Raw genomic sequence first — 25,388 nt, 5'->3', positions numbered from 1 at the left:
CAAATCTAATCCACTTTAGCAGGGAGAACTGAGGAACAGCCGCGGGCAAGAGCCAGGAGCCTTCAGCCTCCTCCGAGTTCCACCGGATTATCTCGCCTTTCCTTTTTTAGTGCCAAACTCCACCTCGCCAACCCCTTCCAGGTCTGCTCCCCGATCAGACACCGCTCTGGGCTCTGCCCTGTGTCCATCCATCCTTCCTCAGCCCTGCTGCCTCCCCAGAGCACTTCGTCCATCACTGGAAGGGGTTCATCCTTCGTCACTCAACCCATCGGTCGCGTCCTCCCCGCGGGGCTTCTGGGCGACAAGGGGCGTGCGGGAGCTTGGCCATGAAACGGGTCACAGTCGTCCTCTGCTTAACAGGAAAAGAAAAAACCACACAAAAAGTTATGAAATAAATACCAAACTCCTGCTTTAAAGCCTCTGTGTGCTCATTCTTGGCTTGCAGAACACATTTGAAGGCGAAAAGTTGCTTCTGGGTTTGGATCGGGGAAAGGGATAGATCTGGAGCAAGAGATTTCGGGGCCTCAGGTCTTTCAAGCTCCCTAACAGCTAAGCACCTTTCAGCAGCCCTATTATCCTTTCTGGAAATAAAACCACTTCAGGTCAACCCCACTTTCTTGTCTCGGGCTATCCAGCAGTGTGCCCAGGGGGCCAGGAGACCAGTGGCATCCTGGGCTGGCTCAGGAGCAGTGTGGGCAGCAGGACAAGGGAGGTTCTTCTGCCCCTATGTTCAGCATTACTCAGGCCACCCCTTGAGTGCTGTGTCCAGTTCTGGGCTCCTCCATTCAAGAGAGATGTTGAGGTGCTGGAAGGTGTTGAGAGAAGGGCAACAAGGCTGGGGAGAGGGCCTGGAGCACAGCCCTGTGAGGAGAGGCTGAGGGAGCTGGGGGGGTGCAGCCTGCAGCAGAGGAGGCTCAGGGCAGAGCTCATTGCTGCCTGCAGGGAGGCTGTAGCCAGGTGGGGTTGGGCTCTCTGCTGCCAGGCAGCCAGGGACTGAAGAAGGGGATACAGCCTGAAGCTGTGGCAGGGCAGGTTGAGGCTGAATGTTAGGAGGAAGTTCTTTACAGAGAGAGTGATTGGCATTGGAATGGGCTGCCCAGGGAGGTGGTGGAGTCTGTGTGCCTGGAGGTGTTGAAGCCAAGCCTAGATGAGGCTCTTAAGTGCCATGGTCTGGCTGGGTGCTAGGTTGGGCTGGCTGAGCTTGGATTCTACGATTCTAAACGGGAGGGAAGCAGCAGCCTCAGTTCCTCTTCCTCTCCCCAGGCAAGGCCGGGTGCTGCCTCCAGCCCGTCCCAGTGCCGGCTGCGGGCTGCTGTGGGCTCTCGTTTGCTGTGGGCTGTAGTTTGCTGCGGGCTCTAACTCGCTGTGGGCTCTAACTCGCTGCGGGCTGTAGTTCACTGCGGGCTCTAACTCGCTGTGGGCTGTAGTTCACTGTGGGCTCTCGTTAGCTGTGCGTTTAATGAGTCTCATTACTCTTAGCTGCTTCAGCGCCCCGCCCCTTGCCCACGTGCTTCGAGGCCACCCCTTGGCCCGGCGCAACCACTCCGCGCCGGGGGGAGGGGGCTCCGACGGGCGAGGACTCTCCGTGCCGGCTTTTGGTCGGGGAACTCCCCCACCCCCAGCTTCACCACGGCGTGCGAGGCTGTGGGGCGGTGGTGGGAGCTGCCCGCATCCCTCTCCTTCAGCCGTATTTATGTTTAATGTAATGGTTTTGTCTTAACCCCCCCCCCACCCCCCCGCCCCGGCGCTGTTGTGGCTTGGGCGAGGCCGCGGCCGGGCAGCGCGGCGGGGCCGGGATGTGGCGGGCGCTGCGGGGGCTGCGGGGCGGCGGGTGAGTGCCGGGGCGGGGGTCCCCTGTTCCTCCTCAGCCCGTCCCTGCCCCTTCGGCTCCCCTCCGCTCGCCCTTCCCAACTCCGTCCTCCAAACCTCGCCCGAAACCCCCTTCTCGCAGCGTTTCCACGCGTGGTGGGTGGAAGAACAGTGCGGGGCGGCCCCCTTGGCAGAGGGTCCCCTTGCTAGAGTCCATTTGCTGCGGGCTGAGGGTCCCCTTGCTAGAGTCCTTTTGCTGCAAGCTGAGGGTCCCCTTGCTAGAGTCCTTTTGCTGCAAGCTGAGGGTCCCCTTGCTAGAGTCCTTTTGCTGCAAGCTGAGGGTCCCCTTGCTAGAGTCCTTTTGCTGCAAGCTGAGGGTCCCCTTGCTAGAGTCCTTTTGCTGCAAGCTGAGGGTCCCTTTGCTAGAGTCCTTTTGCTGCAAGCTGAGGGTCCCCTTGCTAGAGTCCTTTTACTGCAAGCTGAGGGTCCCTTTGCTAGAGTCCTTTTGCTGCAAGCTGAGGGTCCCCTTGCTAGAGTCCATTTGCTGCAAGCTGAGGGTCCCTTTGCTAGAGTCCTTTTGCTGCAAGCTGAGGGTCCCCTTGCTAGAGTCCATTTGCTGCAAGCTGAGGGTCCCTTTGCTAGAGTCCATTTGCTGCAAGCTGAGGGTCCCTTTGCTAGAGTCCATTTGCTGCAAGCTGAGGGTCCCTTTGCTAGAGTCCTTTTGCTGCAAGCTGAGGGTCCCCTTGCTAGAGTCCTTTTGCTGCAAGCTGAGGGTCCCTTTGCTAGAGTCCATTTGCTGCAAGCTGAGGGTCCCCTTGCTAGAGTCCTTTTGCTGCAAGCTGAGGGTCCCTTTGCTAGAGTCCTTTTGCTGCAAGCTGAGGGTCCCCTTGCTAGAGTCCTTTTGCTGCAAGCTGAGGGTCCCTTTGCTAGAGTCCATTTGCTGTGGGCTGAGGGTCCCCTTGCTAGAGTCCTTTTGCTGCAAGCTGAGGGTCCCCTTGCTAGAGTCCTTTTGCTGCAAGCTGAGGGTCCCTTTGCTAGAGAGTCCTTTTGCTGCAAGCTGAGGGTCCCCTTGCTAGAGTCCTTTTGCTGCAAGCTGAGGGTCCCCTTGCTAGAGAGTCCTTTTGCTGCAAGCTGAGGGTCTCCTTGCTAGAGTCCTTTTGCTGCAAGCTGAGGGTCCCCTTGCTAGAGAGTCCTTTTGCTGCAAGCTGAGGGTCCCCTTCCTAGAGTCCATTTGCTGCAAGCTGAGGGTCCCCTTCCTAGAGTCCATTTGCTGCGGGCTGAGGGTCCCTTTGCTAGAGTCCTTTTGCTGCAAGCTGAGGGCCCCCTTGCTAGAGAGTCCTTTTGCTGCAAGCTGAGGGTCCCTTTTGGCTGGGGGGTTGCTGCTACAGGCTGAAGGTCCCCTTGGCTTGAGGGTCCCTTTGCTACAGGCTGAGAGCCCCAATGACTCAGGGTCCTTTTGCTACAGACTGAAGGTCCCCTTGGTTGAGGCTCCCTTCACTATAGACTGAAGGTTCCCTTGGCTTGAGGATCCCTTCTCTGAGGGTCCCCTTTGCTCTTCATTTCCTTTTGCTGACCCCAGCCCTCCCTCACCTCTTCCTAGCCCCTCTCCCTGCTGCCAGCTGCAGGTGCTTCTTCCTCTTCTTTGTGTCTGGGGTTTTTTCTTTCCTCCTTTTTGCTGAGATGAGCAATTTAATGCTCTGGAGGGGTTGGGAAATGTATAGCCCGAAGCTGCCAAGGTCCAGCCGCTCCCCGGAGCGGGCACAGCCTGCCAGCCTGGCTTTTGCCCCCGCCCCCTGGACTTTGCCGGGGTAGTGAAGCAAAGCGAATCGATTTGGAGCTTGCCCTGCCTCTCATCCTCTAGAAATTCATTTTCCAGCACCTTTTTTTTCCTAGCAAAAAGAAGGGAGGGAGTGGGAGAAATATGTCCAGGCTCAGTTCCCGGCTCTGGCATCACCGTCTGACGGCATGGAGCATGCTGACAAGGTGCTGTGCCTGGGCATGTGGAGCTGGTTTGGGCAGCAGCGAGGGGGTAGGACACGTGTCACCGGAGAGAAACGGGTGCCACCGGGAGGCTGGGGTGTGGAGGGAAGGGAGAAGCTGGGCGGAGGTGCTCTCAGCATCTGCCTTGGTTCCTCTCCTAGGCGGAGGTGGCAGCACCGCTCGGCCATCCAGGTGACCAATGAGCCCATCCTCGAGTTCAAACCAGGGAGCCCCGAGCGAGCAGCCCTCCAGAAGGTACCTCCACGGGGAACAACTGGGCTTTTGTGGGCGTCTGGGTTGTGCTTCAGCCTCTTTTCTTGGGGTGGGGGAAACCCTCTCCTGCCCAGCACCCGCTCTGTCCCTTTGGGGCGCAGTTGCAGTTGTAGCTCCCATCCCTCCAGCCCTCTGGTACCCCCATGCCCAGTAAGGGTTTGCCTTTGCTCCTGGAAGGAACTGGGAGTGAGAGAGGCTGGGGGAGCTCTGGGGGTGCAGCTCCCACCACACTGCTCTCCTCCTCCTCCTCCTCTTGCTTAGGCACTTGCTGACCTGAAGGGCAAGACAGAAGCCATCCCGTGCGTGGTCGGGGGAGAGGAGGTGTGGACGTCGACGGTGCGGTACCAACTGTCGGTGAGCTGGGGGAGAGCTCCTTGACGAGTGAGGGGAGAGCTCCTTGACGAGTGAGGGGGGAGCAGGAGGATGCCGGTGGCAGGAGAGAGGCCTGTCGAGCTGATAACTGTGAGGGGTTTCCTTCTCTTTGCAGCCATTCAATCATGCCCACAAGGTGGCCAAGTACTGCTATGCTGACAAGGTGAGTGCACCTCACTACCCTCCCTCTTTTGTGTTCTCTGAGCGTTTCACCTGGGCTTAGTCTTCTCTCCTGCCATGAGATTGCTTTGAGATTGCTGCTGAGAAGCTGAGGAAATGCAGATCCCTGCTCAGACGGTCAGCAGGGTGGCTGCAGGGCTGGCTCTTGGCTTTCCAAGTCCCAGGGATCCTGGAACAAATCGTTAACCAGGAGCTGCAGCTGTGGGATGGTGATGGGAAGGCTGCTGTGGGTGGTGGATGGCCTTGATGATGGCTCTTGGTGGTGTTTCTTCTGTGCTGCCTTTCCCCTTTTCTTCTGCAGGAGCTCATTAACAAAGCCATTAACGCTGCTTTGGCAGCGAGGAAGGAATGGGACCTGAAACCCGTCCAGGACCGAGCCCAGATCTTCCTGAAGGCAGCTGACATGCTGAGTGGCCCAAGGCGAGCAGAAGTGCTGGCCAAAACCATGATTGGGCAGGTAATGGAGCTGTGGGATTGACCCAGCAGAGAGCTGGGAGGAAATGGGAGGGAATCTGAGATGGAAGGCAGGGAGGCAGGGCAGGAAGAGCTGCTAAGGTGGTTTTTTGGCAGTGGAAATGGCTGCAATGCTTGAATTGCCTCTAGCTGTGGTGTGGCTGCAAAATGACCTTGCTTCTTCCCTGAGGAGGAGAGGTGAAGTGTCATGGGAAGCTCAGGTGTTGAGGTGGGCTGTGATTATCAGAGTTCACCCTTGTGAAGTGCCCCAGCAGTCCTTGGAGGCACTGAGGAGTGTGGGGGAGGGACAGGAGGGGATGTGATGTCCCCTGGCACCAGCACAGACTAGGGTGCAGAGGAGATGGGGTGGGATGGGGGCTTGCAGGAGGCCATGTCTGAGAGTGAGCAGTGTGTGGTCCTGTGTCCAGTTCTGGCCTTCCCAGTTTGAGGACAGGGACTTGCTGGAGGGGGTACAGCAAAGGGCTACAGAGATGCTGGGGGGACTGGAACATCTCTGTCAGGAGGAAAGGCTGAGGGAATTGGGGCTATTTAGTCTGGAAAAGAGAAGCCTGGGGAGGGACCTGATCACTGCTGATCCACTCTTGAAGGATGGGATTGGATTGTTGTCAGTGGTGCCCAGTGACAGGACAGGGGGCAGCAGGCACAAACTGGAACACAGGGAGTTCCATCTGGACACCAGGAGGAGCTTCTGTAAGGGCGGTAGAGCTCTGGAGCAGCCTGCCCAGAGAGGTGATGGAGTCTCCATCTCTGGAGGCATTCCAAACCCAGCTGGACATAGAATCAACCAGCCTGGAAGAGAGCTCCAAGCTCATCCAGCCCAACCTAGCACCCAGCCCTGTCCAACCAACCAGACCATGGCACTCAGTGCCCCAGCCAGCCTTGGCTGCAACACCTCCAGCCACACAGACTCCACCACCTCCCTGGGCAGCCCATTCCAATGCCAATCACTCTCTCTGTAAAGAACTTCCTCCTAACAGCCAGCCTGAACCTGCCCTGCCACAACTTGAGGCTGTGTCCCCTTGTTCTGTTGCTGGCTGCCTGGCAGCAGAGCCCAACCCCACCTGGCTACAGCCTCCCTGCAGGCAGCTGCAGACAGCAATGAGCTCTGCCCTGAGCCTCCTCTGCTGCAGGCTACACACCCCCAGCTCCCTCAGCCTCTCCTCACAGGGTTTGTGTTCCAGGTCCCTCCCCAGCCTTGCTGCCGTTCTCTGGACACCTTCCAGCACCTCAACATCTCTCTTGAATTCAGGGGCCCAGAACTGGACACAGCACTCCAGGGGTGGCCTGAGCAGTGTTGAGCACAGTAGCAGAAGAACCTCCCTTGTCCTGCTGCCCACACTGCTCCTGAGCCAGCCCAGGATGCCACTGGCTCTCTTGGTCCCCTGGGCACACTGCTGGCTCCTCTTCAGCCTACTATGTTCTGTGTGACCTTGGCAGGGGGGTTGGACTGAGTCCCTTCCAACCCCTACCGTTCCGTGGGAGAGAGGCAACCCACAAACCACATGTGGAAGGTCTGTGCCGCAGTGCTGCAGCTCAGGGCTGCTGCAGTGCCCTCCCCAGGCTCCCCCTCACTCAGTGCTTGGTGTGCCATGGCCTCTCCTGGCAGGGTAAAACTGTGATCCAGGCGGAGATGGACGCTGCTGCCGAGCTGATCGACTTCTTCCGATTCAATGCCAAGTATGCCCTGGAGCTGGAGAGCAGCCAGCCCATCAGCGTGGACATCAGCACCAACAGCATGGTCTACAGGGGGCTGGAGGTGAGGAGAAGGGTAGAGGCTCCCTTGTTTTCCTCCTGAGCTGTGGGAGGAGGTCCCTTGCTGCCAGCAGCTCCTCTCCTCTCCCCCTGCAGGGCTTCGTGGCAGCCGTCTCGCCCTTCAACTTCACTGCCATCGGTGGCAACCTGGCAGGGACTCCAGCGCTGATGGTGAGTGTTCGGGGGAGGGTTGATGGAGAGGGCAGGCCAGAGAAGGGCTGGCAGAGGCACCCACCCTCTCCAAGGCTGTGCTTTGTAGACTCGTTTTGGTTGGGAAAGACCTTGAAGCTCGTCCAGTCCAACTGTTCTCTTAACAAGTCGAGTGCTAAACTGTGGCACTCAGCACCACAGGTTTGAAACCCCTTCAGGGGTTCAGCCACCTCTGTGGGTCTGAATTTGGCCTTTCTGGTGCCATTCAGTAAGGACACAGCTGGACTGCATAGGACCTGGGTTCGACAGGACCACACCTGTGGCCTGAAATTGTGCCAGGGGAGGCTTAGACTGGGCATGAGGGGCGATTTCCTGAGAGAGTACTGAGGTCACCATCCCTGGATGTGTTCCAGGGAGGAGCTGAGGGGACAGAAAGGGAGAGAGTGAAGCTGAGCAGCTTTTTGGGGAAGCAGATGTGTTCCTCCCACCCCAGGACTTGAGGAAGGTCCTTGGCTTTGAGTTACTTAGTGATAAACTCATCTCAGAGGTGATGAACCTCAACTGGCATGGGGTGAGCCTGTGCTGGTGGGTCTGGGAGAACTGTTTTGGGTATCCTGAAGTGCATCCACCTCTCCCTCCTCCTTAACACTCCTGCTGGGCTGCTGCAGCACAGTAAGACCTTCCCCTGGATCTGGACCTGGGGCTAAAAGGAGCTGGGCATCAGCAGGCGACTCGAAAAGCTCAGCAGCAGGTGGTACCTGCAATTAAATTTAGGCCAAAATGGTGCTTAATAAGTGGGTATTAATTAGCTCCCCAGTGTTTAGTCACTGCAGTGCACCTCCCAGGGGATTAAACATTCCTCTTGCCTAACTAGCTGGAGAGAGCAGCGTGGTTAATGGCATTGCAGTGTCAGGAGTGGGATTCTGTTGGGAGTGGGGCAGTTGGCACACTGGTGTCTGGACTGCCAGGCAGCCTGCCTCCAGCCCTGGCCCCGGTTCAGTGTGCCAGCTCCTGCAGAGGTTTTCCAGAGCCTGGTTTTGTTCTCTCACTGTTGTGAGTGGAAGGATTGGAGGAGGGGGAGGCAGGAAGGAGCTTTGCCTGCACCTCAGCTCCTTGGAGAGCAGTTGCCTGCTTGAGACAGAGCCTGAAAATCTCCTTCTTGCTCCCCTGTGGCTGTCACCCCGTGGCACAGTCACGTGTGGTGGGGGCCAGGCAGGGTGACAGTAACACGAGGGAGGTCACAGAGCCAAGGGGAGGATGGTGGCAGAGTGCCAAAGGGGTGGGGTGCCCCTGGCAACGTGTTGGCACCCAGGCACTTGTGCTCTTTGCTTGTGCACGGCTAACGCGGGTGCAGGGTTTTGTGTCGCTGCCTGGGCTGGCACAGCCACCTGCTGGGTGGCAGCGAGGGGACAGTGCCTGTGGTGGTGTAAGCACTTTGCTTGGCACTACCAGCCCATTTCCTGAGGTGTAAAACAGCTCCATGCTTCATGGCTCCTCTCAGGGGAGGCAAAGTTCAGTGTCCCTGGCGAGGGAGAGTGTGACAGGGGAGGGGGTTTTGTGCCTCCAGCTGAGCAGGGGCAGTCACAGTCCTTTATGAACCTTGTGCCCAGGGTGAGAGGGAGGTGGGAATCACCCCAGAGTGCCACTGCTCTGTCCCCATCCACTGCAGGCTTTTACCAGAGCATTTAAACATTTGGGGCTGTTCAGCCTGGAGAAGAGAAAGCTCTGGGGAGACCTTAGAGCAGCCTTCCAGGAGCTGAAATGGGCTACAGGGGAGCTGGGGAGGGACTTTTGACAAGGGCTGGGAGTGACAGGATGAGGGGGAATGGGTTTGAGCTTGAGGAGGGGAGATGAGGAAGAGATTCTTTAGAGTGAGGGTGGTAAGACACTGGCACAGGTTGGGGGTGGTGAGACACTGGCACAGGTTGCCCAGGGAGGTTGTGGATCACAGAAGCACAGAATGTGATCTTTGATCTTCTGTGCTCCACAACCTCCCTGGAGGTATTCAAAGCCAGGTTGGATGAGGTCTTGAGCAAGCTGGGCTGGTGGGAGGTGTCCCTGTCCATGGCAGGGGAGTTGGAATTGGATGACCTTTGAGATCCCTTCCAACCCAAACTATTCAATGAATCTATGACAAAAGGCCACAGTGTCCTCTTTGCATGGCCATGTGGTGATAGGATGAGGAGGAAATGGATTGAAGCTGGAAGGGAGGAGATTGAAACTGGAGATGAGGAAGAAATTCTTTCCAGTGAGGCACTGGAACAGGTTGCCCAGGGAGGTTGTGGATGCTCCTTCCAGGTTGGATAAAGCCTTGAGCAACCTGCTCTGGTGAGAGCTGTCCCTGCCCATGTCAGAGGAATGGATTGAAGCTGGAAGGGAGGAGATTGAAACTGCAGATGAGGAAGAAATTCTTTCCAGTGAGGCACTGGAACAGGTTGCCCAGGGAGGTTGTGGATGCTCCTTCCAGGTTGGATAAAGCCTTTTAGCAACCTGCTCTGGTGGGAGCTGTCCCTGCCCATGGCAGAGGAATGGATTGAAGCTGGAAGGGAGGAGATTGAAACTGGAGATGAGGAAGAAATTCTTTCCAGTGAGGCACTGGAACAGGTTGCCCAGGGAGGTTGTGGATGCTCCTTCCAGGTTGGATGAAGCCTTTTAGCAACCTACTCTGGTGGGAGCTGTCCCTGTCCATGGCAGGGAGGCTGGAACTGGCTGATCTTTGAGATTCCAACCCCAACTATTCTGTTAGTCTATGAATCCATAAGGAAAGGCTCTGCTGTCCTCTTTGCATGTCCATGGTAGTGATAGGATGAGGAGAAAATAGATTGAAGCTGGAAGGGGGGAAGTTGAAACTGGAGATGAGGAAGAAACTCTTTCCAGTGAGACACTGGAGCAGGTTGCCCAGGGAGGTTTTGGATGCTCCTTCCAGGTTGGATAAAGCCTTTTAGCAACCTACTCTGGTGGGAGGTGTCCCTGCCCAGGGTTTGGAACTGAATGCTCTTAAAGGTCCCTTCCAACCCAACCCACTCTGTGATTCCATGCCTGTGTCTGAGCCTTTCCTCGGGTATCACAGTATCAGCAAGGTTGGAAGAGACCTCACAGATCATCAAGTCCAACCCTTTAGCACAGAGCTCAAGGCCAGACCATGGCACCAAGTGCCACGTCCAGTCCTGCCTTGAACTGCTCCAGGGACGGCGACTCCACCACCTCCCCGGGCAGCCCATTCCAGTGCCCAATGACTCTCTCAGGGAAGAACTTTCTCCTCACCTCCAGCCTAAATCTCCCCTGGCACAGCCTGAGGCTGTGTCCTCTTGTTCTGGTGCTGGCCACCTGAGAGAAGAGAGCAACCTCCTCCTGGCCACAACCTCCCCTCGGGTAGTTGTAGACAGCAATAAGGTCTGCCCTGAGCCTCCTCTTCTCCAGGCTAACCAATCCCAGCTCCCTCAGCCTCTCCTCGTAGGGCTGTGCTCAAGGCCTCTCCCCAGCCTCGTTGCCCTTCTCTGGACACGCTCAAGCATCTCAATGTCCCTCCTAAACTGGGGGGCCCAGAACTGAACACAGCACTCAAGGTGAGGTCTAACCAGTGCAGAGTACAGGGGCAGAATGACCTCCCTGCTCCTGCTGACCACACATCCCCTGATGCTGCCTCTCTCCTTTCCCCTCCCCAGGGAAATGTGGTGCTGTGGAAGCCCAGCGACACTGCCCTGCTCTCCAGCTACGCTGTCTACAAGGTGCTGCTGGAAGCTGGGCTGCCTCCCAGCGTGGTGCAGTTCGTGCCGGCGGACGGGCCGGTGTTCGGCGACGCCGTCACCAGCTCCCCGCACCTCTGCGGCGTCAACTTCACCGGCAGTGTGCCGTAGGTGGCTGGGGAGGGGGGCGGGAGGCGGCGGCGGGGCAGAGCGGCTGCCGCCTGGCAACCTGCGCTCCTAGAGGCACCGAGTGCTGTGGCTTGGAGTGGAGCTCCCAAGGTCGTCCGGTCCAAGCCCAGCCCCTGCAGGCAGCAGAAGCATCCTCCGCTGCGTCGCGGAATGGGCTGCCCGCGGAGGTGGTGGAGTCGCTGTGCCTGGAGGGGCTGGATGAGGCACTTAGTGATGTGGTTTAGTGAAGGAGAAGGGTTAGGTGCTAGGTTAGGCTTGATGGTTACAGGCTCACAGGTTGTCAGGGGTTGGAAGGGACTCAAGGAGATCATCCAGTCCAGCCCCACTGCCAGAGCAGGACCACACAATCCAGCTCAGGGCACACAGAACACATCCAGACAGGCTTGGAAAGGCTCCAGACAAGGAGACTCCACAACCTCTCTGGGCAGCCTGTGCCAGGGCTCTGGGACCCTCACAGTAAATAAGTTCTCCCTTGTGTTGAGCTGGAACCTCCTGTGCTGCAGCTTCCATCCACTGCTGCTTGTCCTATGCCAGGGAGCAGTGAGCAGAGCCTGTCCCCCCCTCCTGACCCCCAGCCCTCAGAGATTCATAAACATTGATTCAATCCCCTCTCAGTCTTCTCTAGACTAAGCAGCCCCAGGGCCCTCAACCTCTCCTCCTCAGGCAGTGCTCCAGTCCCCTCAGCATCCTCATAGCTCTGTGCTGGACCCTCTCCAGCAGAATCTTGTCCCTCTGCAACTGGGGAGCCCAAAACTGAAGGCAGTGCTCAAGATGAGCTCTCAGCAGGGCAGAAGTCTTTTCCAACCTGGTTGATTCTGTGATCAGGTTGCCCAGAGCCCTGTCGAGCCTCACCTTGAATATCTCCAGGGATGAGACCTCAGCTGCCTTTCTGGGCAACCTTTTGCTGTGTTCCAGCACCCTCCTGGTGCAGAACTTGTTCCTAACCTCCAGTCTAAATCTGCACTTCTCTAGTCTGAAGCCATTGCCCCTTGTCCTGTCACTGCAGGCCTTTGGGAACAGTCTCTCTGCATCCTCCCTGCAGGCCCCTTTCAGCTGCTGGAAGGCTGCTGTTAGATGTCCCTGGAGCCTCCTCCAGGAGGTGGTGCTGGGTGCTTCTCTGCTGCTCCTTCCAGCACACAGGGAGCAGGCTGGCAGGCACACAGCTGGCTGGCCTTGTTGCACTGTCATCAAAGCAGAGGTTTAAAGCAGCTCTGAAAGTATCTAAGGGGGTTTTCTTGCTACAGGATGGATTAGATGATCTGCAGAAGTCTTTTCCAAACCCCACCATTCTGTGACCTGAATCATAGAATCAGTCAGGGTTGGAAGGGAGCACAAGGAGCAGCCAGTTCCAGCCCCCCTGCCATGCCCAGGGACACCCTACCCTAGAGCAGGCTGCACACAGCCTCAGCCAGCCTGGCCTCAAACACCTCCAGCCATGGGGCCTCAACCCCCTCCCTGGGCAACCCATTCCAGCCTCTCACCACTCTCCTGCTCAACAACTTCCTCCTCCCCTCCAGCCTCACTCTCTCCACCTCCAGCTTTGCTCCACTTGGTGACTTAACAGCAGAGTGTTTCTGTAGCTCAGTGCTGGTGAGGCCACACTGAGAGTTCTGGGTTCAGTTTTGAGCCTTGCTGCAAGGACATTGCGGGGCAGGAGCAGGTCCAGAGAAGGGCAATGAAGCTGGGGAAGGGTCTGGAGAACAGGGCTGGAGAGGAGCAGCTGAAGGAGCTGGGAGTGTTGAGCCTGGAGAAAAGGAAGCTGAGGGGAGACCTTCTGGCACTCTGAAACAACCTGAAATGAGGTTGGAGTGAGGTGGGGTTGGTCTCTTCTCCCAAGGAACAAGTGACAGGACAAGAGGAGGTGGTCTCAGGTTGCACCAGGGCAGGTTTAGGTTGGACATGAGAAGAAAGTGCTTCAGTGAAAGAGTTCTCAAACCCTGGACCAGTCTCCCCAGGGGGGTAGCTGAATCCCCATCCCTGGAGGAGTTTCAAAGCCCCAGAGCTGTGGTGCTGAGGGCCATGGTTTAGCCCCAGCCTTGGCAGAGTTAGAGAGTGGCTGGAGTGGATGAGCTTGGAGGTCTTTTCCAACCCAAACCAAGGCACAGAGAGCAGACCAGACCCGTGTGTGACCCTGCCCTGCCTCCCAGGGGTGCTGTGACTTGGTTTAACCACCTGCCCTACCCTGGCACAGTGGCACCAGCTGCGTGCAGGTTGGCAGAGCTGTGCTGTGCTGTGCCCACAGGTCGGGGCTGTGGGAGTGGAGTGTGTCCTGGTGATGCTGAGTACCCTGGCAGCCCTTAACGAGCTGTTAAACCTGGGCACCTCGCTCCACTGCTGAAGGACATGGTCCGATGAGCACCGAGCTGTAGAGGTGGGAAGCTGATAAATTAGCTTTAGTGGCTGTGCCTCCTGGGGGGACCTCATTAGCATCTTTATTGTTTTGCAGCCCGAGGTTTGTCACAGTGAGGATTGAAAGGAAAGGGGGGAGTGGTGGAAAGGAGGTCAGAAACTTCTGCTGGGTGCTTGCTCCTCTCTCTCCTTCCCTGTGGCACTGCAACAGCTCCTGCTCTGGAAAACCAGGGGGAGGTCGATGGTGGCTCTGCTTTGAGGTCTTGTTCTCAGCCAGCATCTCCTCACATAGAACCATAGAACCACATAGAACTATAGAACCATAGAATGGTTTAGGTTGGAAGGGACCCCAAAGCTCAGCCAGTTGCAACCCCCTGCCATAGGCAGGGACACCTCCCACTAGAACAGATCACTCAAAGGCCTCATCCAACCTGGTCTTGAACACCTCCAGGGAGGTTGTGGAGCACAGAATCACCCAATGTGATCTTTGATCACATTGGGTGATTCTGTGCTCCACAACCTCCCTGGGCAACCTGTGCCAGTATCTCACCACCCTCAACCTGTGCCAGTGTCTAACCACCCTCAACCTGTGCCAGTGTCTCACCACCCTCAACCTGTGCCAGTGTCTCACCACTCTCACTCTGTGCTCCACAACCTCATCCAACCTGGCCTTGAACACCTCCAGGGAGGGAGCAGCCACAACCTCCCTGGGCAACGTGCTTGGAGTTGTCCAGTTTTGGGGTTGGCTTTCAGCAGGACACATCTCCCATTTCTGCCTTTGTGTTTTTTTCCCCTCTGCCAAGGTCAGAGCACTCTGACCAAGCTCCTCTTTTCTCTTCCCAGGACTTTCAAGAGGCTCTGGAAGCAGGTGTCTGAAAACCTGGATCGGTACCGCAACTTCCCACGCCTGGCTGGAGGTAACTGCCTCTGCCTCTGCCTCTGCATTGTTTTGTGCCATGCTCTGGTTGGGGAGGGTCAATTTGTCCTCTGCCTGGGGAGAAACTAGAGAAGAGGAGGCTGAGGGGAGACATTCTGGTTCTTTCCAACTCACTGGAAGGAAGTTGGAGTCAGGTGAGCGTTGGTCTCTTCTCCCAGGGAACAAGCGACAGGGTTGGACGTGGCACTTGGTGCCATGGTCTGGCCTTGAGCTCTGTGGTAAAGGGTTGGACTTGATGAGCTGTGAGGTCTCTTCCAACCCTGATGATACTGTGAGACTGTGATAACAGGAAATGGCCTCAGGTTGCACCAGGGGAGGTTTGGTTTGGATGTGAGAAGAAACTTCTTCAGTGAAAGGATTCTCAAAGGCTGGACCAAGCTGCCCAGGGAGGTGGTTGGAGGTTATTCTGCCCCTATGCTCAGCACTGCTCAGGCCACCCCTGGAGTGCTGTGTCTAGTTCTGGGCTTCTGAATTCAAGAGAGATGCTGAGGTGCTGGAAGGTGTTTGGAGAAGGGCAGCAAGGCTGGGGAGGGGCCTGGAGCAGAGCCCTGTGAGGAGAGGCTGAGGGAGCTGGGGGGGTGCAGCCTGCAGCAGAGGAGGCTCAGGGCAGAGCTCATTGCTGTCTGCAGGGAGGCTGTAGCCAGGTGGGGTTGGGCTCTGCTGCCAGGCAGGCAGGGACAGAAGAAGGGGCCCTAGTCTGAAGCTGTGGCAGGGCAGATTGAGGCTGGATGTTGTTAGGAAGTTGTTGTCAGAGAGAGTGATTGGCATTGGAATGGGCTGCCCAGGGAGGTGGTGGAGTCTGTGTGGCTGGAGGTGTTGCAGCCAAGGCTGGCTGAGGCACTGAGTGCCATGGTGTGGTTGGTTGGGCAGGGCTGGGTGCTAGGTTGGGCTGGCTGAGCTTGGAGCTCTCTTCCAACCTGCTTGGTTCTCTGATCAGAGTACAGTAGAGTTTGGAAGGAACCTCTGGAGATCATCAAGTCAAACCCCCCTGCCAAGGCAGGGTCACCTAGGGCAGGTCACACAGGATGGGACAGGATGAGAGGGAGTGGGTTGAAGCTTGAGGGCAGATTTAGGTTGGAGATTAGGAAGAAATTCTTCCTAGTGAGGGTGGGGAGGAACTGGAACAGGCTGCCCAGGCTGGTTGTGGAGTCACCACTGGAGGTGTTTGTGTTGTGTGGGGACATGGATTCATGGCCATGTTGGTGTTGGGTTGGACTCAGTGACATTAGAGGGCTTTTCCAACCCAAACAATTCCATGATATTCTACAACAGAGCCAGGAAAGGACTTTTGACAAGGGCTTGTAGTGGTAGGATGAGAAGGAATGGATTGGAGCTTGAGGAAGGGAGAGTCAGATTGGAGATGAGGAAGAAATCCTTTCCAGTGAGGGTTGGGGAGACACTGGCACAGGTTGCACAGGGAGGTTGTGGATCTGCCCTGCCTGGGGGTGTTCAGGGCCAGACTGGATGAGGCCTTGAGCACCCTGTGCTAGTGGGAGCTGTCCCTGCCTGGTGTCCAGGACCAGGCTGGATGAGCCTTTGAGCACCCTGTGCTAGTGGGAGCTGTCCCTGCCTGGTGTCCAGGACCAGGCTGGATGAGCCTTTGAGCACCCTGTGCTAGTGGGAGCTGTCCCTGCCTACAGCCAGGTGCTTGCAACTGGATGACCTTTAAGCTCCCTTCCAACCCAAACCATTCTGCACAAACACCCAGACAGGTCTTAGAATCATAGAATCAAGCAGGTTGGAAGAGACCTCCAAGCTCATCCAGCCCAACCTATCACCCAGCCCTATTCAGTCATCTAGACCATGGCACTAAGTGCCTCATCCAGGCTTTTCTTGAACACCTCCAAGGACTGAGTGTCCTGAAAGCCTGTAGAGAAGCAGCCTCCTACCTTTGCAGGGTGACCTGAGCAGCCTCTTACCTTTGCAGGGTGACCTAAGCAGCCTCCTACCTTTGCAGGGTGACCTGAGCAGCCTCCTACCTTTGCAGGGTGACCTAAGCAGCCTCCTACCTTTGCAGGGTGACCTAAGCAGCCTCCTACCTTTGCAAGGTGACCTAAGCAGCCTCCTACCTTTGCAGGGTGACCTAAGCAGCCTCCTACCTTTGCAGGGTGACCTAAGCATCCTCCTACCTTTGCAAGGTGACCTGAGCATCCTCCTACCTTTGCAAGGTGACCTGAGCATCCTCCTACCTTTGCAGGGTGACCTAAGCAGCCTCCTGCCTTTGCAGGGTGACCTAAGCAGCCTCCTGCCTTTGCAAGGTGACCTAAGCAGCCTCCTACCTTTGCAGGGTGACCTAAGCAGCCTCCTACCTTTGCAGGGTGACCTAAGCATCCTCCTACCTTTGCAAGGTGACCTAAGCAGCCTCCTACCTTTGCAGGGTGACCTAAGCAGCCTCCTACCTTTGCAGGGTGACCTAAGCAGCCTCCTGCCTTTGCATGGTGACCTAAGCAGCCTCCTACCTTTGCAGGGTGACCTAAGCAGCCTCCTACCTTTGCAGGGTGACCTAAGCAGCCTCCTGCCTTTGCAAGGTGACCTAAGCAGCCTCCTACCTTTGCAGGGTGACCTAAGCAGCCTCCTACCTTTGCAGGGTGACCTAAGCATCCTCCTACCTTTGCAAGGTGACCTGAGCAACCTCCTACCTTTGCAGGGTGACCTAAGCAGCCTCCTACCTTTGCAGGGTGACCTAAGCAACCTCCTACCTTTGCAGGGTGACCTAAGCAGCCTCCTACCTTTGCAGGGTGACCTAAGCAGCCTCCTACCTTTGCAGGGTGACCTAAGCAGCCTCCTACCTTTGCAGGGTGACCTAAGCATCCTCCTACCTTTGCAAGGTGACCTGAGCAACCTCCTACCTTTGCAAGGTGACCTGAGCATCCTCCTACCTTTGCAGGGTGACCTAAGCAGCCTCCTACCTTTGCAGGGTGACCTAAGCAACCTCCTACATTTGCAGGGTGACCTAAGCAGCCTCCTACCTTTGCAAGGTGACCTAAGCAACCTCCTACCTTTGCAAGGTGACCTAAGCAACCTCCTACCTTTGCAGGGTGACCTGAGCAACCTCCTACCTTTGCAAGGTGACCTAAGCAACCTCCTACCTTTGCAGGGTGACCTAAGCAACCTACCTTTGCAGGGTGACCTGAGCAGCCTCGTACCTTTGCAGGGTGACCTGAGCAGCCTCCTACCTTTGCAGGGTGACCTGAGCAGCCTCCTACCTTTGCAGGGTGACCTAAGCAGCCTCCTACCTTTGCAAGGTGACCTAAGCAACCTCCTACCTTTGCAAGGTGACCTGAGCATCCTCCTACCTTTGCAAGGTGACCTAACCCCCTGATCCCCAGGTGTTTGTTTTTTTTCCCCCCTCCCCAGAGTGCGGGGGGAAGAACTTCCACCTGGTGCACAGCTCGGCCGAGGTGGGCAGTGTGGTGAACGGGACCCTGCGCTCCGCCTTCGAGTACGGCGGCCAGAAGTGCTCCGCCTGCTCCCGCCTCTACGCCCCGGACTCGCTGTGGCCCCAGATCAAAGAGAAGCTGTTGGAGGAGCACAAGAAGATCAAAGTGGGAGACGTGAGCCGAGCTGCCGGGCTGCTGGAAGGGCTTTGCGGCTCAGCGGGTGGTTGATGGGATTAGAGACTGCGGTAACTGGCTACTAATTCCTATTGAACCCAGCTTTTTATCCCACCGCTGTGGGCTTCCCCCCCAAGCCTTTCCCCCACCTCCACCTTCACTTCTTCATCTTTTAAAAGGGTTTTTTTTTTTGTTTTTTTTTTTTTTTTTTAATTCGTTTTTCTTTTTCTTTAAAGAGTGATTAGAAATTAACTTGTAGCCAGAGCCTGCAGGAAGGACCCTGCCAGGTGGGATGGGGAAGGAGGTAGCTTGTGCCTGCCGCAGAGATGTGCGTGGAGGAGGAGGAGGAGGAGGAGGAGTTCAGGGTGGGGTGGATGTGATTTTGGGAGGGGGATTTGAGCTCCCAAACTCACAGGCAGTGTTGTTTGGGTTTTGGCTCGCTGTACCCTCACTTTTTGCCTCCTTTTCTGCCCTCCCCTGCAGCCCGTTCAGGACTTTGGGACGTTCTTCTCGGCGGTGATCGATGACAAGGTGAGCTCAGCCCCTGCTGGCTCTGGCTGCTGCGAGGGGGGAAGAGAGCCAGGCTGGGCTTGGGGCTTGGGTTTTATTGCTCGCAGCAGTCAGTGGTTAGTCAGAGCTGAGTTGTCAGCCTGCTTTGGCTCCCTCCTTGGGAGTGTTTAGAATCATAGAACCAAGCAGGTTGGAAGAGAGCTCCAAGCTCAGCCAGTCCAACCTAGCACCCAGCCCTGCCCAACCAACCAGACCATGGCACTCAGTGCCCCAGCCAGGCTTTTCCTGAAGACCCCCAGGGACGGTGCCTCCACCACCTTCCTGGGCAGCCCATTCCAATGCCAATCACTCTCTCTGCCAACAACTTCCTCCTCACATCCAGCCTATACCTACCCTGGCACAACTTGAGACTGTGTCCCCTTGTTCTGCTGCTGGTTGCCTAGGAGAAGAGGCCACCCCCACCTGGCTACAATGCCCCTTCAGGTAGTTGTAGACAGCAATGAGCTCTGCCCTGAGCCTCCTGTTCTGCAGGCTGCACACCCCCAGCTTCCTCAGCCTCTCCTCATAGGGAGTCACTGCCCCTCTTCGAAGGTGAGTTAGTTTGCTGAGGGATGTGCTCAGATAGAGTTTATGGAGCTGTTTGGGTTGGAAATGACCTCCAAAGTCATTGAGGTCAACCAGCACCACCATGGCCATTGAACCACATCCCCAGGTGCCATGGCCACACATTTCTTGGACACTTTCAGGGATGAGGACTCCACCACCTCCCTGGGCAGCCTGTGCTGATGCCTGACCACTCTTGCAGTGAAGAAATTGCTCCTCGTGTCCAACCTTAACCTCCCCTGCCCCAGAGTACCCAGGGCTGTTTTTCCATCTCCCACCCTTCCTTAGAATCATAGATTCAGCCAGGTTGGCAGAGAGCTCCAAGCTCATCCAGCCCAACCTAGCACCCAGCCCTGCCCAACCAACCAGACCATGGCACTCAGTGCCTCATCCAGGCTTTGCTTCAGCACCTCCAGGGGCAGCAACTCCACCACCTCCCTGGGCAGCCCATTCCAATGCCAATCACTCTCTCTGCCAACAACTTCCTCCTAACATCCAGCCTCAACCTGCCCTGCCACAACTTGAGACTGTGTCCCCTTCTTCTGTTGCTGGTTCCTTCCTTCTGAGCCGGAAGAGCACTAAGAGCAGCCTAGCCCTGAAAGGGATTGCCCACACCTGTCTTCAGACCCCCAAACTCACTGTCATGATGTCCTTTTGCCAGTCCTTTGCCCGGATCAAGAAGTGGCTGGAGCATGCCAAGACTTCACCCAACCTCACCATCCTGGCAGGAGGTGGCTGCAATGACAGCGTTGGGTACTTCGTCGAGCCCTGCATCGTGGAGAGCAAAGATCCACAGGACCCCATCATGAAAGAGGTGAGGGCAGCTCATGGGGAGGCTCTTTACAGTGAGGGTGGGGAGACACTGAGACAGGTTGTCCAGGGAGGCTGTGGCTGCTCCCTCCCTGGAGGTGTTCAGTGCCAGGTTGAATGAGGCCTTGAGCGACCTGGGCTGGTGAGAAGTGTCCCTGCCTATGGTAGGGGGGGTTTGGAGCTGGATGGTTTTAGAGGTTCCTTCCACCCCAAACCATTCTGTTAATCTGAGGTAGCAGGAAAAGGAGCTAAAGGGGCTGTAGATCCCCATCCTGAGGTGACCACTGAGTGTGTGGAGAGGAATGGGCCAGTGCAGGGATGCTCCTCTTCATCATGGTGTCAACTCACAGAATGGGTTGAGTTGGAAGGGACAGTTCCAACCCCACTGCCATGGGCAGGGACACCTCCTGCTAGACCCAAGTTGCTCAAGGCCCAGTTCAACCTAGCCTTGAGCACCTTCAGGGTGAAGATTATGCCTCAAAACAGCACAGAAGCATCCCCAACTTCCCTTAGCAACCTATCCCAGTGTCTCCTCATCCCCATGGAGAAGAATTTCCTCCTGATGTCCAATCTAAATCCAGCTTCTTCCAGTTTGAAGCTGTTTCCCCTTGTCCTGTAGTGACAGAAGTCTCTCTCCAGCACCCTCCATTAGCCAGCTGGGTGCTGTAGCTTCCTTTTGGAGGCTCTCCTCGGTAACTGCTTTGTTGGTTTTGGCTACCCAGGAGATTTTTGGCCCTATCCTGACCGTCTATGTGTACCCTGAGAAGAAGTACAAGGAGGTGCTGGAGCTGATCGACACCACCACGCCCTATGGCCTCACGGGGGCGCTCTTCGCCCAGGAGAAGTAAGAGCCCAAAAAAATTCCATTCCCAGGCACCGCAAAAGCTTTTCCCTGTCTTGGGGTGAACCTCCCAGCCCTTTCCAGAGCCCTGGGCTGTGTGGTGGGGAGGGGAGAAAACACTTCCCACGAAGCTCATGCTGCTTTTAGCCCTCTTCCCACTGAGGAGGAGGGATGGACATGCCTCTAAAGTGGCTTCTCAGCCTAGTTTTGGTGTGAAACTACCCCAGAGGCAATGTTTTATGGGTGCAGGAGGGTGCATGGGTACAGGATTGTGCATGGGTGCAGGATTGTGCATGGGTACAGGAGGGTGCATGGGTGCAGGATTGTGCATGGGTACAGGAGGGTGCATGAGTACAGGATTGTGCATGGGTACAGGAGGGTGCATGGGTGCAGGATTGTGCATGGGTACAGGAGGGTGCATGGGTGCAGGATTGTGCATGGGTGCAGGAGGGTGCATGGGTACAGGAGGGTGCATGGGTGCAGGATTGTGCATGGGTACAGGATTGTGCATGGGTGCAGGATTGTGCATGGGTACAGGAGAGTGCATGGGTACAGGAGGGTGCATGAGTACAGGATTGTGCATGGGTACAGGAGGGTGCATGGGTACAGGATTGTGCATGGGTACAGGAGGGTGCATGGGTACAAGAGGGTGCATGGGTACAGGAGAGTGCATGGGTACAGGAGGGTGCATGGGTACAGGATTGTGCATGGGTACAGGAGGGTGCATGGGTACAAGAGGGTGCATGGGTACAGGAGAGTGCATGGGTACAGGAGGGTGCATGGGTACAGGATTGTGCATGGGTACAGGAGGGTGCATGGGTACAGGAGGGTGCATGGGTACAGGAGGGTGCATGGGTACAAGAGGGTGCATGGGTACAGGAGGGTGCATGAGTACAGGATTGTGCATGGGTACAGGAGGATGCATGGGTACAGGATTGTGCATGAGTACAGGATTGTGCATGAGTACAGGATTGTGCATGGGTACAGGAGGGTGCATGGGTACAGGAGGGTGCATGGGTACAGGAGGGTGCATGGGTACAGGAGGGTGCATGGGTACAGGATTGTGCATGGGTGCAGGAGGGTGCATGAGTGCAGGAGGGTGCATGGGTACAGGAGGGTGCATGGGCACAGGAGGATGCATCCCCAAGCAGCAGGATGGCTGAGAGCAGCATGACCTAAAAGAGGACCCATCCTTAACTTAAAAAGGGAACCAAAGTGAAAGCAAACCCAACTTGGGAGGGCTCTGGGTAGGTTTGGCAGAGGGTGAGTAGGCAGAATCTTGTTGAGTAGGGTTAGAGGTTGGACTTGGTGATGCTGAGGGTCTCTTCCAGCCTGGGTGTTTGTGTGGTGCTGTGTTGAAGCTTCACTCCACGCACAGCCTTGTTTCAGGGGTGCCTCGAGCGATGTGCAGCCCTGCAGGTTGTGAGCAGAGGAACGCAGCAGAGGCTTTTCCTGCAGCCTTTGAATGGCCAGAGAGGCCTCTGCAGGAGGCTTTTGTCGTCGTGTCGTGGTCACAGCCTTTTCTCTGTGTGTCCCCCACCCCTTCAGGAGGGTCATCGATGAAGCCAGGAGCCTCCTGCGCCACGCCGCCGGCAACTTCTACATCAACGATAAGTCCACAGGGGCTGTGGTGTCTCAGCAGCCCTTTGGAGGCTCCCGAATCTCAGGTGAGAGCAAGGGCTGGCCCCTGCAGGTGCCCTTCCTCTGTGTGGCTGTGTGCTGAGCTCTGTGCCCCACCCCCGGCCCCCTCAGTGTGCTCTGTGCCCTCCCTGCCCCCAGTGCTCTGGGCCCCTACTGCTCTGCCCTCCTGCCCCAGTGCTCTGTGCCCCCTCAGTGTGCTCTGTGTCCTCCCTGCCCCCAGCACTCTGTGCCCCCTCAGTATGCTCTGTGTCCTCCCTGCCCCCAGCACTCTGTGCCCCCTCAGTGTGCTCTGTGCCCCTAATGCTCTGCTGCCCCCAGCACTCTGTGCCCCTAATGCTCTGCTCCCTGCCCCCAGTGCTCTGTGCCCCCTCAGCATGCTCTGTGTCCTCCCTGCCCCCAGCACTCTGTGCCCCTCAGTATGCTCTGTGTCCTCCCTGCCCCCAGCACTCTGTGCCCCCTCAGTGTGCTCTGTGTCCTCCCTGCCCCCAGTGCTCTGTGCCCCCTCAGTGTGCTCTGTGTCCTCCCTGCCCCCAGTGCTCTGTGCCCCCTCAGTGTGCTCTGTGTCCTCCCTGCCCCCAGTGCTCTGTGCCCCCTCAGTGTGCTCTGTGTCCTCCCTGCCCCCAGTGCTCTGTGCCCCCTCAGTGTGCTCTGTGTCCTCCCTGCCCCCAGCACTCTGTGCCCCCTCAGTGTGCTCTGTGCCCCTAATGCTCTGCTGCCCCCAGCACTCTGTGCCCCTAATGCTCTGCTCCCTGCCCCCAGCACTCTCTGCCCCCTCAGTGTGCTCTGTGTCCTCCCTGCCCCCAGTGCTCTGTGCCCCCTCAGTGTGCTCTATGCCCTCCCTGCCCCCAGCACTCTGTGCCCCCTCAGTGTGCTCTGTGCCCCTACTGCTCTGCCCCCCTGACCCCAGCACTCTGTGCCCCCTCAGTGTGCTCTGTGTCCTCCCTGCCCCCAGTGCTCTGTGCCCCCTCAGTGTGCTCTGTGCCCTCCCTGCCCCCAGCACTCTGTGCCCCCTCAGTGTGCTCTGTGTCCTCCCTGCCCCCAGTGCTCTGGGCCCCTAATGCTCTGCCCCCCTGCCCCCAGCACTCTGTGCCCCCTAGTGCTCTGCCCCCTGCCCCCAGCACTCTCTGCCCCCCCAGCATGCTCTCTGTCCTCTCTTCCCCCAGTGCTCTGTGCCCCTGGTGCTCTGCCCCCGCCACCCCCAGAGCTCTGTGCTCCTAGTGCTCTGTGCCCTTCTGCCCCCAGCTCTGTGCCCCCCTGCCCCTAGTGCTCTGCCCCTAACACTCTGTGCCCCCCTCTGCCCCCCTGCCTCCATCACTCTCTAACCCCCTGCCCCTAGCTCTGGCAATCCTCGATACCAATCCAGGCTGTGGTAATGGTGTGACTGAGAGCAGCCCTGCAGGAAAGGCCTTGGGGTGCTGCTGGGTGAGAAGCTGGCCAGGAGCCTGCAATGGGCACTGGCAGCCCAGGAGGCCAAGGGCAGCCTGGGCTGCATCCAAAGCAGTGTGGGCAGAGATGGAGAGAGGGGATCCTGCCCCTCTGCTCTGAGGACACCTCACCTGCAGGGCTGGGTCCAGCTCTGGGAACCACAACACAGGAAGGAGCTGGACCTGCTGGAGAGGGTCCAGAGGAGGCTGCAAAGATAATCAGAGGACTGGAGCACCTCAGCTGTGGGCACAGGCTGGGAGAGTTGGGGCTGTTCAGCCTGGAGAAGGTTCTAGGAAGACCTTATAGTGGCCTTTCAGTACCTGAAGGGGACCTCCAGGCAGGCTTGGGGAGGACTGTTCAGAAGGGCCTGTGGGGATAGGATGAGGGCAGTGGTTTGAAACGGGAACAGGGCAGAGTTAGGTTGGATATCAGGAGGAAGTTCAGCACAATGAGGAGAGAAAAAAACTGGAACAGGTTGCCCAGGGAGACATTGAAGGTCAGGCATGATGTATCCCTGGGCAGCTTGCTCTAGTTGGAGATGTCCCTGCTGCCTGCAGGGGGGGGGCTGGACGAGATGACCTTGGAGGGTCCTTTCCAACCCGATGCAGTCTGTGAGGACGAGTGCCCTGCCCTGCCCTGCCCCTGGTGGGTGCACTCTGTGGTCACCAGTGCTTGCTTTCCTTTCCTCCTGCACCAGGCACCAATGACAAAGCTGGTGGGCCCCACTACATCCTGCGTTGGACATCCCCCCAGGCCATCAAGGAGACACATGTGCCCCTGGGGGACTGGCGCTATGCCTACATGCAGTGATGGTGCCTTCTCCTGCTGCTGGTGATGATGATGATGGTGATGATGATGATGCCTTCTCCAGACCCTGTGCTGCTACTACTGATCCTCAACGCACAGAATAGCTGCCCAGCTACAGCCTTACACAGCACTTAACTCTACTCACCCTGAGCAGCTTAGGGTTTGATTGTAAAGGTTAAAGAAGTCTATGGTTAAATTGTTGACTCCACCAGAAGAAGGTCCCTGTGGGTTTTCTTAATGGTCCTGGCATCAGAGAATGGGTTTAGGTGGGAAGGGACCTTTCAAGGTTGTCATCTGCAACTAGAGCAGGTCACCAGCCCTGGAGGTGATTGAAAGATGTATTGATGGGGTGGTGCTGAGGGGCAGGGTTTAGTAGGGTTGGAGTCATAGAACCAAAGACCTGGCCCTGAGCAAGGCCTTTGACACTGTCCCACACCACATCCTGCTTTCCAAGCTGGTGACAGATGGGTTTGAGGGGTGGAGCATGAGATGGATACAGAACTGGCTTGATGGCTGCACCCAGAGAGTGGCTGCCAATGGCTCCATGGCCAAGTGCAGGCCAGTGACAAGTGGAGTCCCTCAGGGATCAGTCCTGGGACCAGTCTTGTTCAACATCTCTGTGGGTGCCATGGGCAGAGGATCTGAGTGCAGCCTCAGCAGGTTTGCTGCCCACACCAAGCTGTGTGGTGCTCAGCCAGGCTGGAGGGCAGGATCCATGCAGAGGGAGCTGGGCAGGCTGCAGAGGTGGGCACAAGCCAAGCTCAGGAGGCTCAACAAGAGCAAGGGCAAGGTCCTGCAGCTGGGGTGAGGCAATGCCAAGCACAAATGCAGGCTGGGCAGTGCCAGGCTGGAGAGCAGACCTGAGGAGAGGGACTTGGGGGTGGTGCTGGAGGAGAAACTCCACAGGAGCCAGCAGTGTGCACTTGCAGCCCAGAGAGCCAAGCAGAGCCTGGGCTGCAGCAGCAGCAGTGTGGGCAGCAGGGCCAGGGAGGGGATTCTCCCCTCTGCTCTGCTCTGCTGTGCTCTGCTCTGCTGAGACCCCACCT

General features: G+C 57.2%; 1 protein-coding gene across 2 annotated transcripts; it reads left to right on the top strand.

The window, feature by feature from the left end:
- Window positions 1-1,752: 1,752 nt before the first annotated feature.
- Window positions 1,753-24,559, top strand: ALDH4A1 (aldehyde dehydrogenase 4 family member A1). Of its 2 annotated transcripts, none has more exons than XM_064171724.1 (15): window positions 1,753-1,831; window positions 3,951-4,044; window positions 4,324-4,416; window positions 4,550-4,597; window positions 4,916-5,071; window positions 6,695-6,844; window positions 6,937-7,011; window positions 10,656-10,843; window positions 14,058-14,131; window positions 17,509-17,705; window positions 18,189-18,236; window positions 19,480-19,632; window positions 20,351-20,472; window positions 22,018-22,136; window positions 24,233-24,559. In XM_064171724.1, exons 1-15 carry the CDS (start codon window positions 1,797-1,799, stop codon window positions 24,343-24,345), a joined length of 1,665 nt encoding a protein of 554 aa, XP_064027794.1. In that variant the 5' UTR covers window positions 1,753-1,796; the 3' UTR covers window positions 24,346-24,559. The 2 variants fall into 2 exon arrangements, with proteins under 2 accessions (XP_064027794.1, XP_064027793.1); XM_064171723.1 differs by lacking the exon at window positions 1,753-1,831 and adding an exon at window positions 3,727-3,792.
- Window positions 24,560-25,388: the final 829 nt, after the last annotated feature.

This window comes from Pogoniulus pusillus, chromosome 36 (genome assembly GCF_015220805.1).
Source record: "Pogoniulus pusillus isolate bPogPus1 chromosome 36, bPogPus1.pri, whole genome shotgun sequence".
NCBI lineage: Eukaryota > Metazoa > Chordata > Aves > Piciformes > Lybiidae > Pogoniulus > Pogoniulus pusillus.
Note: the sequence above shows the minus strand (reverse complement) of the source record. Positions and strands in the feature narration are given on the sequence as shown.

What these genes read in the sequence shown, in the direction of transcription:
- ALDH4A1 (XM_064171723.1), top strand. Translation starts at nt 3,731, where the DNA reads ATGTCCAGGCTCAGTTCCCGGCTCTGGCATCACCGTCTGACGGCATGG. An exon ending in AGCGAGCAGCCCTCCAGAAG is followed by an intron (nt 4,045 to 4,323) that starts GTACCTCCACGG and finishes CCTCTTGCTTAG; the next exon opens with GCACTTGCTGACCTGAAGGG. An exon ending in AGAAGATCAAAGTGGGAGAC is followed by an intron (nt 17,706 to 18,188) that starts GTGAGCCGAGCT and finishes CCTCCCCTGCAG; the next exon opens with CCCGTTCAGGACTTTGGGAC.